General features: G+C 37.4%; 1 protein-coding gene across 1 annotated transcript in view; it reads left to right on the forward strand.

The window, feature by feature from the left end:
* Positions 1 to 12,771, forward strand: part of EFCAB13 (EF-hand calcium binding domain 13) — a 315,250-nt gene that overhangs the window by 110,572 nt on the left and 191,907 nt on the right. The window contains exons 18-19 of the mRNA XM_060395750.1: positions 9,489 to 9,632; positions 10,487 to 10,558. Coding sequence (XP_060251733.1) covers positions 9,489 to 9,632; positions 10,487 to 10,558 — 216 coding nt within the window. The remainder of the gene's footprint in view (positions 1 to 9,488; positions 9,633 to 10,486; positions 10,559 to 12,771) is intronic.

Below are 12,771 nucleotides of genomic sequence, written 5' to 3' on the forward strand. Positions count from 1 at the left end.
ACATATGGAGGATGAACAACACACTTCTGAATAACCAACAAATCACAGAAGAAATCAAAAAAGAAATCAAAATATGCATAGAAACTAATGAAATGAAAACACAACAACCCCAAACCTGTGGGACACTATAAAAGCAGTGCTAAGAGGAAAGTTCATAGCAATACATGCATACTTCAAGAAACAAGAAAAAAGTCAAATAAATAACCTAACTCTACACCTAAAGCAACTAGAAAAGGAAGAAATCGAGAACCCCAGAGTTAGTAGAAGGAAAGAAATCTTAAAAATTAGGGCAGAAATAAATGCAAAAGAAACAAAGAGACCATAGAAAAAATCAACAAAGCCAAAAGCTGGTTCTTTGAAAGGATAATTAAAACTGACTAACCATTAGCCAGACTCATCAAGAAACAAAGAGAGAAAAATCAAATCAATAAAATTGGAAATGAAAATGGAGAGATCACAACAGACAACACAGAAATACAAAGGATCATAAGAGACTACTATCAGCAGTTGTATATTTAGATTTTAAAAAATTGTTTTATTCAGCTAAATTAGAAAAACTCAGTCAACTGTATTGAGTCAAAAATAACTGGTTTCTCAGGAAAATTCTTGAAACAAAAGATTATTTTTGTCTTATTAATTTTGGAATCGTAGAGATAAAGTTAATTGAGATACATGTTTGGACAATAGTCTAGAATTTTAGGTACATTATTGTTCAAAAGTTTCCAAAGGATATTAAGTGACTTACAGAATCACCATTTGCTTTCAGATATACACACTGCCCTCAATACTGTCAGCTCAATGAACTGCAACAGAATTCAAGCTAATGACTTAAAAAATGCTTTTGATGAACTCAGTGTTTCTGTAAAGCCTGAAGAACATCAGATGTTAGAGAAAACCCTTGACATTGATGGTATATATAACATACAAGTATAAGTTGGTTTTCTGGATAAAGAGATATAATTTTAAAAATTTCCCTTCCTTATCTTCCACTCATCACTCCCCAACTCCGCAGCAACTTTCTTTTTATTATTCTGATTGGGGGAAAAAAACAGTCTGACAACAACTCTACCGAGGTCATGAATTTATCTTGATAAAAAAGTCTTTGAATAAAATTAGTAAGGATTTTTAAAGCCTATATAGCCCCATCAAATATTCTGTGTTGACTCCATCAGGGTATATTTATTTGTTTGTGTGATTTTAGCACCTACAGCACTATAGAAATTAGGAAAGGTAAAGTAATTGAGAAAGTTGTGCTGATGTGAAACTGCTTTTGGCCAGGAAAATATTAGAAGAGGACTTTACCCCCTCTGCATGAGATATTTATGGCATAAGGTAGATTGATGTGAATCCTAAGCACTTTCAGAGAAAACTATGTATAATTTTCAGTTTTTGAAAATTATTTTGTTTTTAAATTAACTTAAAATCAATTTCTAAAAATATTTTCTGTTTTACATTATTAAATGAGTTTTTGACTTGCTTCATCAGTCAGTATGACTGGGGCTAATGTGTGGCACAGCTTCTGGGGCACATTGTCATCTGTGTAAACAGGATTCCTTGGTGTTATACAGTGCGTGTCCTGAATGACTAAGTGTGGCAGACTTGATCTTGAGTGCCTATTATATGTAAGGTGTCATGTAATATGTAATCAAACAAACATAAAATATTTATATTTAGGAATCTTTTGGTCTAGCTAGCAAGGCAAGATATAAACAACAAAAGAGTATATTACAATACAGAATATAAAAGTTCAGTGAATGTATAATGTTAATATGGCAGAATTTGAATAATTGCCAGGGAAATAGATGTGATATTGTGATTTATGATAAGAAATATATATTTAGTCTCTGCCCTCATTTCTGGCACAGAGCTCCTAAAACTCTTATAAATTCCTAAGTGATAAAAGCACTAGGAGCATCTTTTGTTCTAATGAGGCAGCTCTGGTGGGGCTCCTGGATGTGGGCTGAATGGGGGCTGGTTAACCTAAAGACCAAGCCAAGATTAGAAGCTTAGAATTTTCAGCCCATCCCACCCCTGCTCTCAAAATGGAAGAGGGACTAGAAATTGAGTGAATAATTGATTATGCTTTTGTGAGGAAGCCTTACTTGAGATCTTTCCAGATATCACCTTATATATCTCTTCATCTGGCTATTCCTCTGTCTCCTTTATCATATTTTTTAATAAACTGGCACATATAGCTAACTGTTGCCCTGAGTTTTGTGAAGTGCTCTAGCAAATAACTGAGCCCAAGTGGGAGGAGGTCATAAGAACACCCAGTTTATAGCCAAGCTGGACAGAAGTTGTGGGTAGCCTGAAGTCCTCCCACTTACAATTGGCATCTGCAGTGGGGGTGGGGTGTCTCATGGGGCTGAACTCTTAACCTATGGGATGTTATTTCTGGTAGATAGTGTCAGAATTGAGTTAAATTATAGGCCTTCCAGCTGGTGTTGTAGAGAATTGCTTGGTGTGGGAACTCTTCCGTCATCAAACTGGTTTAAAAGTATTGTGAGTGTGGTGGTAGTGTGAAAGTAAAGGAGAAACATGTAAAGAAAGACTGAATTTTTCTCATACAGGTGGTACTGTGTTGTGTGAGTTCAGAGGAAAGCTATTTCATTTATTCATTGAAAGTTTATTGAGCACCTATTGCTTGCTGGACACTAAACATAAAGATTAAAAAAGCTTACAGTATATTGAGATGATGAGAACGCCAATTGAATACTATGATACTGTATCAGTTAAATACCATATAGGTAAACATTCATTGAGTGTTATGGAAAGCACACACAATACGTACCTAACCTACACAAGGTTGGATAGGGTAGTCAGAAGATTCTTCCCAGAGGAGATGACATTGGAGTTGAGTTTTGAAACATGAGTAGGAAGTAGTCAAGAACTGGGAGTTCAGGGAAGGGGACTGGAAGGAGTTAGAAGGAAATGCTGAGAAATCAAAGGAACTCTAAGCAGCCCAGTAGAACTTATACCAGTGGATCTTTGACTGATTTATATCAGTATTACTTAGGGAATTTGTTAAACCCAGATGCTTTGGTCTCATTCTAGATCTCTTGCTTCGGAGATATCTGCATCAGATCCAAGGCACACATGTATGTATGTGTCTGTTTTTCAACGAACTTTAAAGTTCATGTTGAAATCATGAAATCAAAGTTTGACCATTGACTTGGTAGTGCATAGTTGTTGGGAGTAAGGTCAAGAGCAGATAAAGAAGGGTTTTACTTTTGTTTTTTTCTGAGCGGAAGAGTTAGAACTTTACCCTGAAGGCTCTAGTGAAAGTTGCTCAGTCGTGTCCGAGTCTTTGCAACCCCATGGGACAATACAGTCCGTGGAATTACCCAGGCCAGAATACTGGAGGGGTAGCCTTTTCCTTCTCCAGGGGATCTTCCCAACCCAGGGATTGAACCCAGGTCTCCCACATTGCAGTTGGATTCTTTATCAGCTGAGCGACAAGGGGGTCACTGAAAATTCAGCATTGAAAAGTGACATGATTAATTTTGCACTTTGTAACACATATTTTGATAGTGGTGTTGAGAAAGGACTAAGATTGTGACAACATAGATGGACCTAGATGGTGTTATACTAAGTGAAATAAGTCAGAGGAGGACAAATACCATATGATTTATTTTATATGTAAAATCTAATAAAACAAAGGAACAAATGTAACAAAACCTAAACAGTCACAGATACAGAGGGTAAACAGATGGTTGCCAAAGGGGAATGAGTAGGGGGATGAGAGAAATAGGTGAGGAAGATTAAGAGGTGAAATAGTAATAATGTAGTATCTTTGTATGATGACAGATGACAGCCATACTTACCATGGTGACCATCTTGTAATGTAAACAAATACTGAATCATGTTGTACGTATCATGTTGTAGGAACTAACACAGTGTTGTATGTCAGTTATACATCTAAAACCCCACAAATTTATAGAAAAAGAGATCAGATTTGTGTTTACCAGAGGGGGTTTGGGGGAGGGGGAATTGGATGAAAGTGGTCAAATGGCACAAACTTCTGGTTATAAGATAAATAAGTACTAAGGATGTAATGTACAGCATGATAGATACAATTAACACTGCTGTGTGTTATATATGAAAGTTGTTAAAAGAGTAAATCCTAAGATTCCTCATCACAAGGAAAAACATTTTTTCTTTAATTTTGTATCTATATGAGATGATAGATGTTCACTAAACTTATGGTTATCATTTCACAATAAATGCAAATCAAATCATTATGCTGTACATCTTAAACTTATATAGTGCTGTATATCAATTATATCTTAAAAAATGGAATTAAAAAAGGACTAAAGGAGAGTAAGTTTGAAAGTAGGGAGACATTTTAAAACTCATAGTTATCCTGGTTCGAAATCATGAGTGTTGAACTAAGGCATTGGCTCAAGGGATGGAAAGAAGGGAACAAATATGATATCTAGGAGGCAGAACATCATTGTTGTTTAAGTTAGGGAAGACAGAAGGAGAGGAATTAGGATGAATAACAGATTTCTGGCTTGGGAGACTTACTTCATGATGATGCTTTCTAATAAGATAGGGAATGTAGGAGGAGGATCAGGTTTTAGTGCAAAAATGAGGATAACATTGTGTCTGAGATGCTTGTGGACGTAGAATTGAAGATATGCAGTAGATAGTCTAGGCTAGAAATAGAAGTTTGAGAGTCATCAACATGTTGCTTGTAGTTAAATTGAGAAAAGGTTTATAGAGTATAATAAAAAGAGAACCAAGGATAGAGGACTGGGACATGCTAACATTTAAGTAATGGTGAAGAAAGAGTAGTTTATAAAGGACATTAAGAAGAAGTAAGCAGAATGGTAGGAAGGAGCCCATGAGAAAGCTGTAACCACAAAACAAAGAGAAAAAAAAAGTTTCAAGGAGGAAAGTGTTATATGAAACAAAAAAATTAAATGTGTTCATCAGTTTGGCAGTGAATAATTAACCAGTGAACTTGGTAAAAGCAGTTTCAGGAGAAGTGAAAGCCAGATAGCAGCAGTTTGAGGGTTGAATAAGGATATGATAAAATATGAATAAAAACATTTCTTTTCAGTAATTAGGTTGTCAAGGAAAGGACAGAAAGGAGCAGTAGCTGGAGGGCAATATAGGCTCAAGGGAAGGCTCTCTTGAAAACAACTTATGATCTGGTTTTGACATGAATAAGATCTGGTTAAGCACAGAATGGATACGTTTTTGGACAAAAGTTTACAGAGGTAGAAACTCACAAGCTACTTTAAGGGAACCAGTGTAACTCATCATGAAAGTCCTTCATGTTTCTTGAATTGATCAATTTATCTTTGTACTGTTTTTGTCTTTACAGAAAAGGGGCATGTTTCCCTGAAGTCTGCCCTATTAGCATTGAAGAGCAGTAAGCGTTTTCAAGATTTTAGGGGTGAGAATAATTAGGGAGTTTTATACACATTTCAAACATAGGTAATACTTACCGTAATTGTTAAGTGATGAGCCCCTTACATAAAATCACGAGTAACACACTACAAAATTAAATGAGTGGTATACATTTAGTATTTTAGGAGTTCAGATGAAGTTCAAATGTTCACTAGTTTAACTTTTAACATTACTTATAAGCTTATAATTGAAGCAAATAGTATACCTTCTAACAAAGATGCCAAAAATATGTGACCTTAATAATTCTTTAGTTAATTAGTTTTTTGGTTAGGTAATGTGTTCAACAGATCATAAGTTAAAACGTATATAAAGATCCAGAGGAGATCAAGATGGTGGAGTAGGAGGATGCTGAGCTCATCTCCCACAAACACATCAAAAATACATCTGCACAGGGAGTAAATCTCACTTAAAGGAAACTGGAGACTGGCAGCAAGATTCTTACACAACCGAGACTATAAAGAAAGATCCCCATGAAGTTGGGTAGGAAGGGAAATGAAGTGATCAGGTCAGGACCTGTGCCCCTAGCAAGGGACACAGCGGCAGAGAGGGATTATAAAGGCTCAGAGATACTTGCTGGGGAGTGAGCATTTCAAACCACATATTGGGCACCCCAGCCCTGTGATCTGACATTAGGAAGATGAGTCCCCTCAGCTGGTTTGAAAACCAGTGGGACTAACAGGCTGTTGTTGTTCAGTTGCTAAGCCATTTCTGACTCTTTGTGATCCTATGAACTGCAGCATGCCAGGCTTCCCTGTCCTTCACTATCTCCCAGAGTTTGCTCAAACTCATGTCCTTTGAGTCAGTGATGCTGTCTAACCATCTTATCCTCTGCCACACCTTTCTTGTCTTGCCCTCAGGCTTTCCCAGCATGAGGGTCTTTTTCAATGAATCAGCTCTTCACAACAGGTGGCCAAGGTATTGGAGCTTCAGCATCAGTCCTTCCAATGAATATTCAGGGTTGATTTCCTTTAAGATTCACTGGTTTGATCTTCTTGCAGTCCAAGGGACTCTCAAGAGTCTTCTCTAGCACCACTATTTGAAAGTATCATTCTTCGGCGTTCAGCCTTCCCTATGGTGCAGTTCTCACATCCATACATGATTACTGGAAAAACCATAACTTTGACTATATGGACCTTTGTTGGCAAAGTGGTGAAGGGCTGTAAGAAACTTAGATCCTGCTTGTGAAAAGCATACACATGTTTGCTAACTCCTTGGAACAAGGCAAAGGAAGCAGATTGAAACTGCCTGGGACTCTGGCTAGTTTCCTGTGACCGCTTCAGTGCAAACCCTGGCCCATGCTGAGCACCTTCTCTGGCCCCTCTGACTCTGGTGCAGTTCTGCTCTAGGGAGAGAGTTGCCATAGCTGAGGATAGTGTACACTTGTGATAGAAGGAGCCAGCATAGCATCTGAATGGGGTGAGGGCAGCCATTATTGGTATTCACAGAGGCAGCAGATTGGGAGGGGTCTGGAGCTCTCACTGAGCATATGAGAAGCTCTGGTTCACACCTGGCTCTGGCTCTAGCCCCTCCATTCCCAGTGGCACCTCACACCAAGGTGATAGCTACTAGCACATGTTTGGGGAAGACATGACCCTTGCTCACATCTTCTAACTCTTCCACCAAAGCCACATGTGAACTGCATAGGGGCACTTTCATACAAGGATACCCCTTCAAGTCTGAAATAGGTAACTGTTTCACCTAAATTCATAAAGACAGAGACTGTTAAACAAAATGAGAAGACAGAAATTTGTTTCAAACAAAAGAATAAGAACCCCTCCCCCCAAAAAACAAGCTGCTAGGTGCTCAGAGGCTTAGTCATGTCCAGCTCTTTGTGACCGCATGTACTGTAGCCTGCCAGGTTCCTCTCTTTGTGGGGTTTCCCAGGCAAGAATATTGGAGTGGGGTGCCATTTCCTCCTCCAGGGGGTTTTCCAACTCAGGGGTCGAACCCTCATCTCTTACATCTCCTGCATTGTCAGACAGGTTCTTTACCACGAGCACCACTTGGGGAGCCGCCCCCCCTCCAAAACAACAGACAAAAAATTTATCAGATAAAGTATTCAGGCATTAGTATTAAGAATACTATCTGAACTGGGAAAAGAATAATAAACACAGTGGGAATTTTAACAGGGAATTGGAAATTAAAGAACTAGCCAGGGCTGAAGAATATAATACTAGAAATTAAAAACATTCTAGAAGAAATTGGCAGCAGACTAGGTAATAGAGAAGAATGCATAAGTGACCTGGAAGATAAAATAATGGAAACCACCAATTCAGAACAGCAAAAAGAAAATGAAAATTTGACAGTTTAAGGGTCCTTTAGGACAACATCAAGTATACTAATATTCATATTTTAGGAGTTCTAAAAGAAGAGAGAGAAAGGGATGGAAGATATGATTGATGAAATTATGACTGAAAAATTCTTGAACCTGAAGAAGGAAGTAGGGAGAACCTTTGCAATTGTGATTATCCTCTGTTGTTGTTCCTTCTTATTTAAAAAAGTTTATTTTGACTACTCATAAGCTGCTTTAAAAAACAATTGTTTATTTAATTGACTGTGCTAGGACTTAGTTCAGCTTGCTGGGTCTTTTTTTCTAGTTGCAACAGGCAAACTCTTAGTTGGGGCATGTAGGATCTAGTTCCCTAATCAGAGATAGAACCTGGCCCCCCTGCATTGGGAGCATAGAGTTTTAGCCATTGGACCACCAGGGAAGTCCTGGTTCCTTTTTTATATCTTTAGTTGTGGCAAATCTTTTCTGCTAGTCTTCAGATTATTTTCATAGGTGGTTGCTCTATAAATGGTTTAATTTTGGTGTGTCTGTGGGAGGAGGTAATCCCAGAGTCTTCCTACTCTGCCATGTTGACCACATAAACCCCCTCAAAAATAAACCAATTATATTAGCATATTAATTAGCTATTACCATATTAAGATCATGGCATCCGGTCCCATCACTTCATGGCAAATAGATGGGAAAACAGTGGAAACAGTGGCTGACTTTATTTTTGGGGGCTCCAAAATCACTGCAGATGGTGACTGCAGCCGTGAAATTAAAAGACGCTTACTCCTTGGAAGGAAAGTTATGACCAACCTAGACAGCATATTAAAAAGCAGAGACATTACTTTGCCAACAAAGGTCCATCTTGTCACTTTTCTACTAGTCATGTATGGATGTGAGAGTTGGACCATAAAGAAAGCTGAGCACTGAAGAATTGATGCTTTTTTTTTTTAATTTTTATTTTTACTTTATTTTACTTTACAGTACTGTATTGGTTTTGCCATACATTGACATGAATCCACCACGGGTGTACATGCATTCCCAATTGATACTTTTGAACTGTGGTGTTGGAAAAGACTCTTGAGAGTCCCTTGGACTGCAAGGAGATCCAACCAGTCCATCCTAAAGGAGATCAGTCCTGGGTGTTCACTGGAAGGACTGATATTGAAGCTGAAACTCCAGTACTTTGGCCACCTGATGTGAAGAGCTGACTCATTGGAAAAGACCCTGATGCTGGGAAAGATTGAGGGCAGGAGGATAAGGGGATGACAGAGGATGAGATGGTTGGATGGCATCACCAACTCAATGGGCATGAGTTTGGGTAAATTCCAGGAGTTGGTGATAGACAGGGAGGCCTGGCGTGCTGTGGTTCATGGGGTCGCAAAGAGTCAGACACGACTGAGCGAGTGAACTGAACTGAATTACCATATATATCATGCCTACATTCTCAGCCCTAAGTAAAAGAGAGTCAGTATAAGTTTTAATAAAAAAATAGGAAAGAGGCAGACTGAGGTAGCAGTAACTGGGAAGCAGCAAAGAGAACATGACATATAAGGCAAGGGTGTGGAAAGAATGGGAATCAGAAATGGACATACAGAGCTTAATTCTTATGATGAGTTTGCCTTGTAATTGATCTTCTATTTTATGTGTTTGAAATGAGAATTGCCTCAAGAGAGTATTTAAAATGAATGCTATATTATCTTTAAGAAAAAATGCTAGGTATTTAAACTAATTTCTTGAAATATGGTTAATTATTAGAGTTTGTATTTAAACTGAAAATGTTTTCTTTTTATAGAGGTTAATAAACTTGCAAATGCCTTAGACAAAGTCACCAATGAAAAAGTTGATGTTGATGATATACAACCTATACTGAGTGGCCTGGGGGTTTATTTTCCAGAGGAAGAATCACAAGAGCTGCTTTCATCAGTTTCTGTTGATAGTAAGTATTTTTTTTCTAAGAGAGTTATTATATATAAAACTTGTGTCTATTTTCACTCATAAATCCACAGAGCTGAGTGGTAAGGAATCAAATATGAGTTCAACAACATTAAAATTTGCCTGTAGGCTTGGGTGAGATTTTGTTCTGGATTATCTTCATATTGAGTTATCCTAGGAAAGTATAATCTTCCTCTCTTCTTCAACCACCCCCCCCAACCTTTTTTTTGCCTCCTGAGATTTGAATCATGGTTTATTGGTTAGAAACTGTGAAGTTGTCTTGTGCCCATGAAACAAAGGCCTAAACTTTAGTATGATGATACATTCTACCAGTATGGTTTCCTTATAATCCTAAACAGGCTATATTGCTGCTTTGGAGTTCTGCCAGTGGAATGTTTAGCTTACATGTACAGCCTTGTAGTCTTGTTTTTCTTCTTAAGTTCCAAGTATATTACTGATAGAAAGCCAAATATTGTGTAGTTCCTGTATTAATATATCTTTGCTCATAAGTATATGCAGTTTTCTTTAAATATTATAGCTCATTTGGTTTATGATACTTATCATTTACTGGATAAATTATATTCTGTGAAGACATAGGTAGTTATCATTGGATTTGTAATGCTGAAAAATTACAGGAATATAGCATCAGAGAGGAAATATGAAAACAGTGATCTCAATTGGTTAATGTATGTTCCTTTTTATAATTAGTCTGAGATATGTTTATTAGAATCAGTGTCAGAAAAATATAGGATGAACTTTGGTTTTGAAGATTTAGTAGGCATGCATATCTTTTTACTGATTTCATACTTTTGTATCTTTGGACCAAAGACCATTCATTCCTTTATGTTTTGTTTTCAGATGAAGGAAAAGTGGACTTGAAAGATTTCCTGACTAGGTTGTCACAAACTCCATATTTTATAAAAGATGCAAGTGAGTGAGAACTTTTTAATTTTGAGTGGAATTGTTTAGCTCTGATTATATGCATTTATGCAGTTTTCTAATGCTGCAAAGCATGTCATATGTATAACAAATGTAGTTTGAATGAAGAACCAGTAGGGGATTCTAGTCCTAACCTTTTCTTGACTTATATTTCCTGGAGTTATAGTATATTTTTTTCATCACTCAAAAGGGGTAAATATACAAAATCTATCTGGATGATTCATCCTAGTAGTTGAGTTTGTGATCCAGGATGGTTGCCATCAGTTGGCAATGTCTTGGCCATTTTACTGAATTTCTGGGAAGAAGGTCAATATTCCTTTTTCTTTTTCTATACTATTAAATACTTATTTAATAGAAATTTTATCATGGGAATATTAACTATTGAAACATATAGGGACTTGTTGAAACATAGGCTTCTTCCATGGTACTTTTTGCATTACTCCACTTCCTAAGACATCAGATATTGGGTGTAATCTGGTTTTAATGTATTCAGTTAACTGCCATCTCCAACTGATAGAGGTGTCTGTGGGAACTTCTGCATCTCCTTGAAATTTAGGCTAAATAAGCCTCAATTAGTAAATTCGTAACTATTTTGGATTCCTTGAGTCTCCTTGCAGCAACCCATTTTTTTGAGGTTAATTGAAATGGTTTGATTTCTCTTAGATGCTTTCTAAGGTTGAAACTGAACTAAATTCAAAAGACTTAATTTAAATACCTACAAAATGAAATTGTTTTCCAGAACCTAAGTGTTTAGGATGTGACCAAAATGGTATGTTTTTTCAACTGACAAAAGATTTTGTCCTTAATCTTTGTTTTTCTGAATGGGATCTTTAAAGCTCTCCGACATATATGGTTTATAAGCAATTCTCTTGTAGGGTTAATGTTTGTGACAGTATTTATCATAATATAACATTAACATTTTTTTCTTACTTGAATGAATAATTTATACATAATACTTTGAAAAATAAATATTAACATTTTTTGATATTGACATAGCAGTGCCAATCTTTCCATTGTTAGGGGGATATTTTTGGTGTTATGTGTTGGCACATACAGGTATACACTGAATGAAAAAAAACTGAGGCCAGTCACATCAAGTTATGACCAGTTGTGCAATTTTTAACAAGAGGATTACTTTTATGCTTATTTACCATAGCTTTTTTTGTGTTTCTCTGGTGGCTCAAATAGTAATGAATCTGCCCACAATGCAGGAGACCTGGGTTCCATCCCTGGGTTGGGAAGATCCCCTAGAAGAGGAAATGGCTACCCACTCCAGTATTCTTGCCTGAAAATTTCCATGGACAGAGGAGCCTGATGGGCTACAGTCTATGGGGTCACAAAGAGTTGGACATGACTGAGCAACTTTCAGTACCTTAGCTTTAGTGGAATTATATCATTATTTATGATGTAGATAAGTATATGTTCTGAGTTTTGTGTGTGTGTGTGTATGTGATCATCCTTAAGTCTCAAATTTAAACATTTGCAAGAGGCTTGGGTTAGCATGCTAGCTAAATATTCTGCCTGAGGAATCAGATACCCTGCACTTCAGACTTGGCTTCACTTTTAATAACAATATATGCTTAGACACCCCTTCATGCATCACAGCCTTGTTGTGGCGGAGTGAGTTGCATAACTCAGTGAAGTTATGAGCCATAATATTCAGGGCCACCCAAGACAGATGGATCATAGTGAAGAGTTCTGACAAAACAGTGGCCCGCTGAAGGAAGAAATGGCAACCACGCCAATATTCTTGACTGGAGAACCTCATGAACAGTATGAAAAAGCAAAAAGATATGACACTAGAAGAGAGTCCCCCAGGTCAGAAGGTGTCCAGTATGCTACTGGGGAAAAGCAGAAGGCAATTACTAATAGCTCCAGAAAGAATAAAGCACCTGGGCCAAAGCCGAAACAACACTCAGTTGTGGATGTATCTGGTGGTGAAAGTAAAGTCTGATGCTATAAAGAACAGTTTTGCTTAGGAATTTGTAATGTTAGGCCCATGAATCAGGGTAAATTGGACGTGGTCAAGCAGGAGATGACAAGAATGTACATCAACATCTTAGGAATCAATGAACTAAAATGGACTGGAATGGGTGAATTTAATTCAGATGACCATTACATCTACCACTGTGGGCAAGAATCCCATAGAAGAAATGGAGTAGCCCTCATAGTCAACAGAAGAGTCCAAAATCCAGTACTTGGGT

This window comes from Ovis aries, chromosome 11 (assembly GCF_016772045.2).
Source record: "Ovis aries strain OAR_USU_Benz2616 breed Rambouillet chromosome 11, ARS-UI_Ramb_v3.0, whole genome shotgun sequence".
NCBI lineage: Eukaryota > Metazoa > Chordata > Mammalia > Artiodactyla > Bovidae > Ovis > Ovis aries.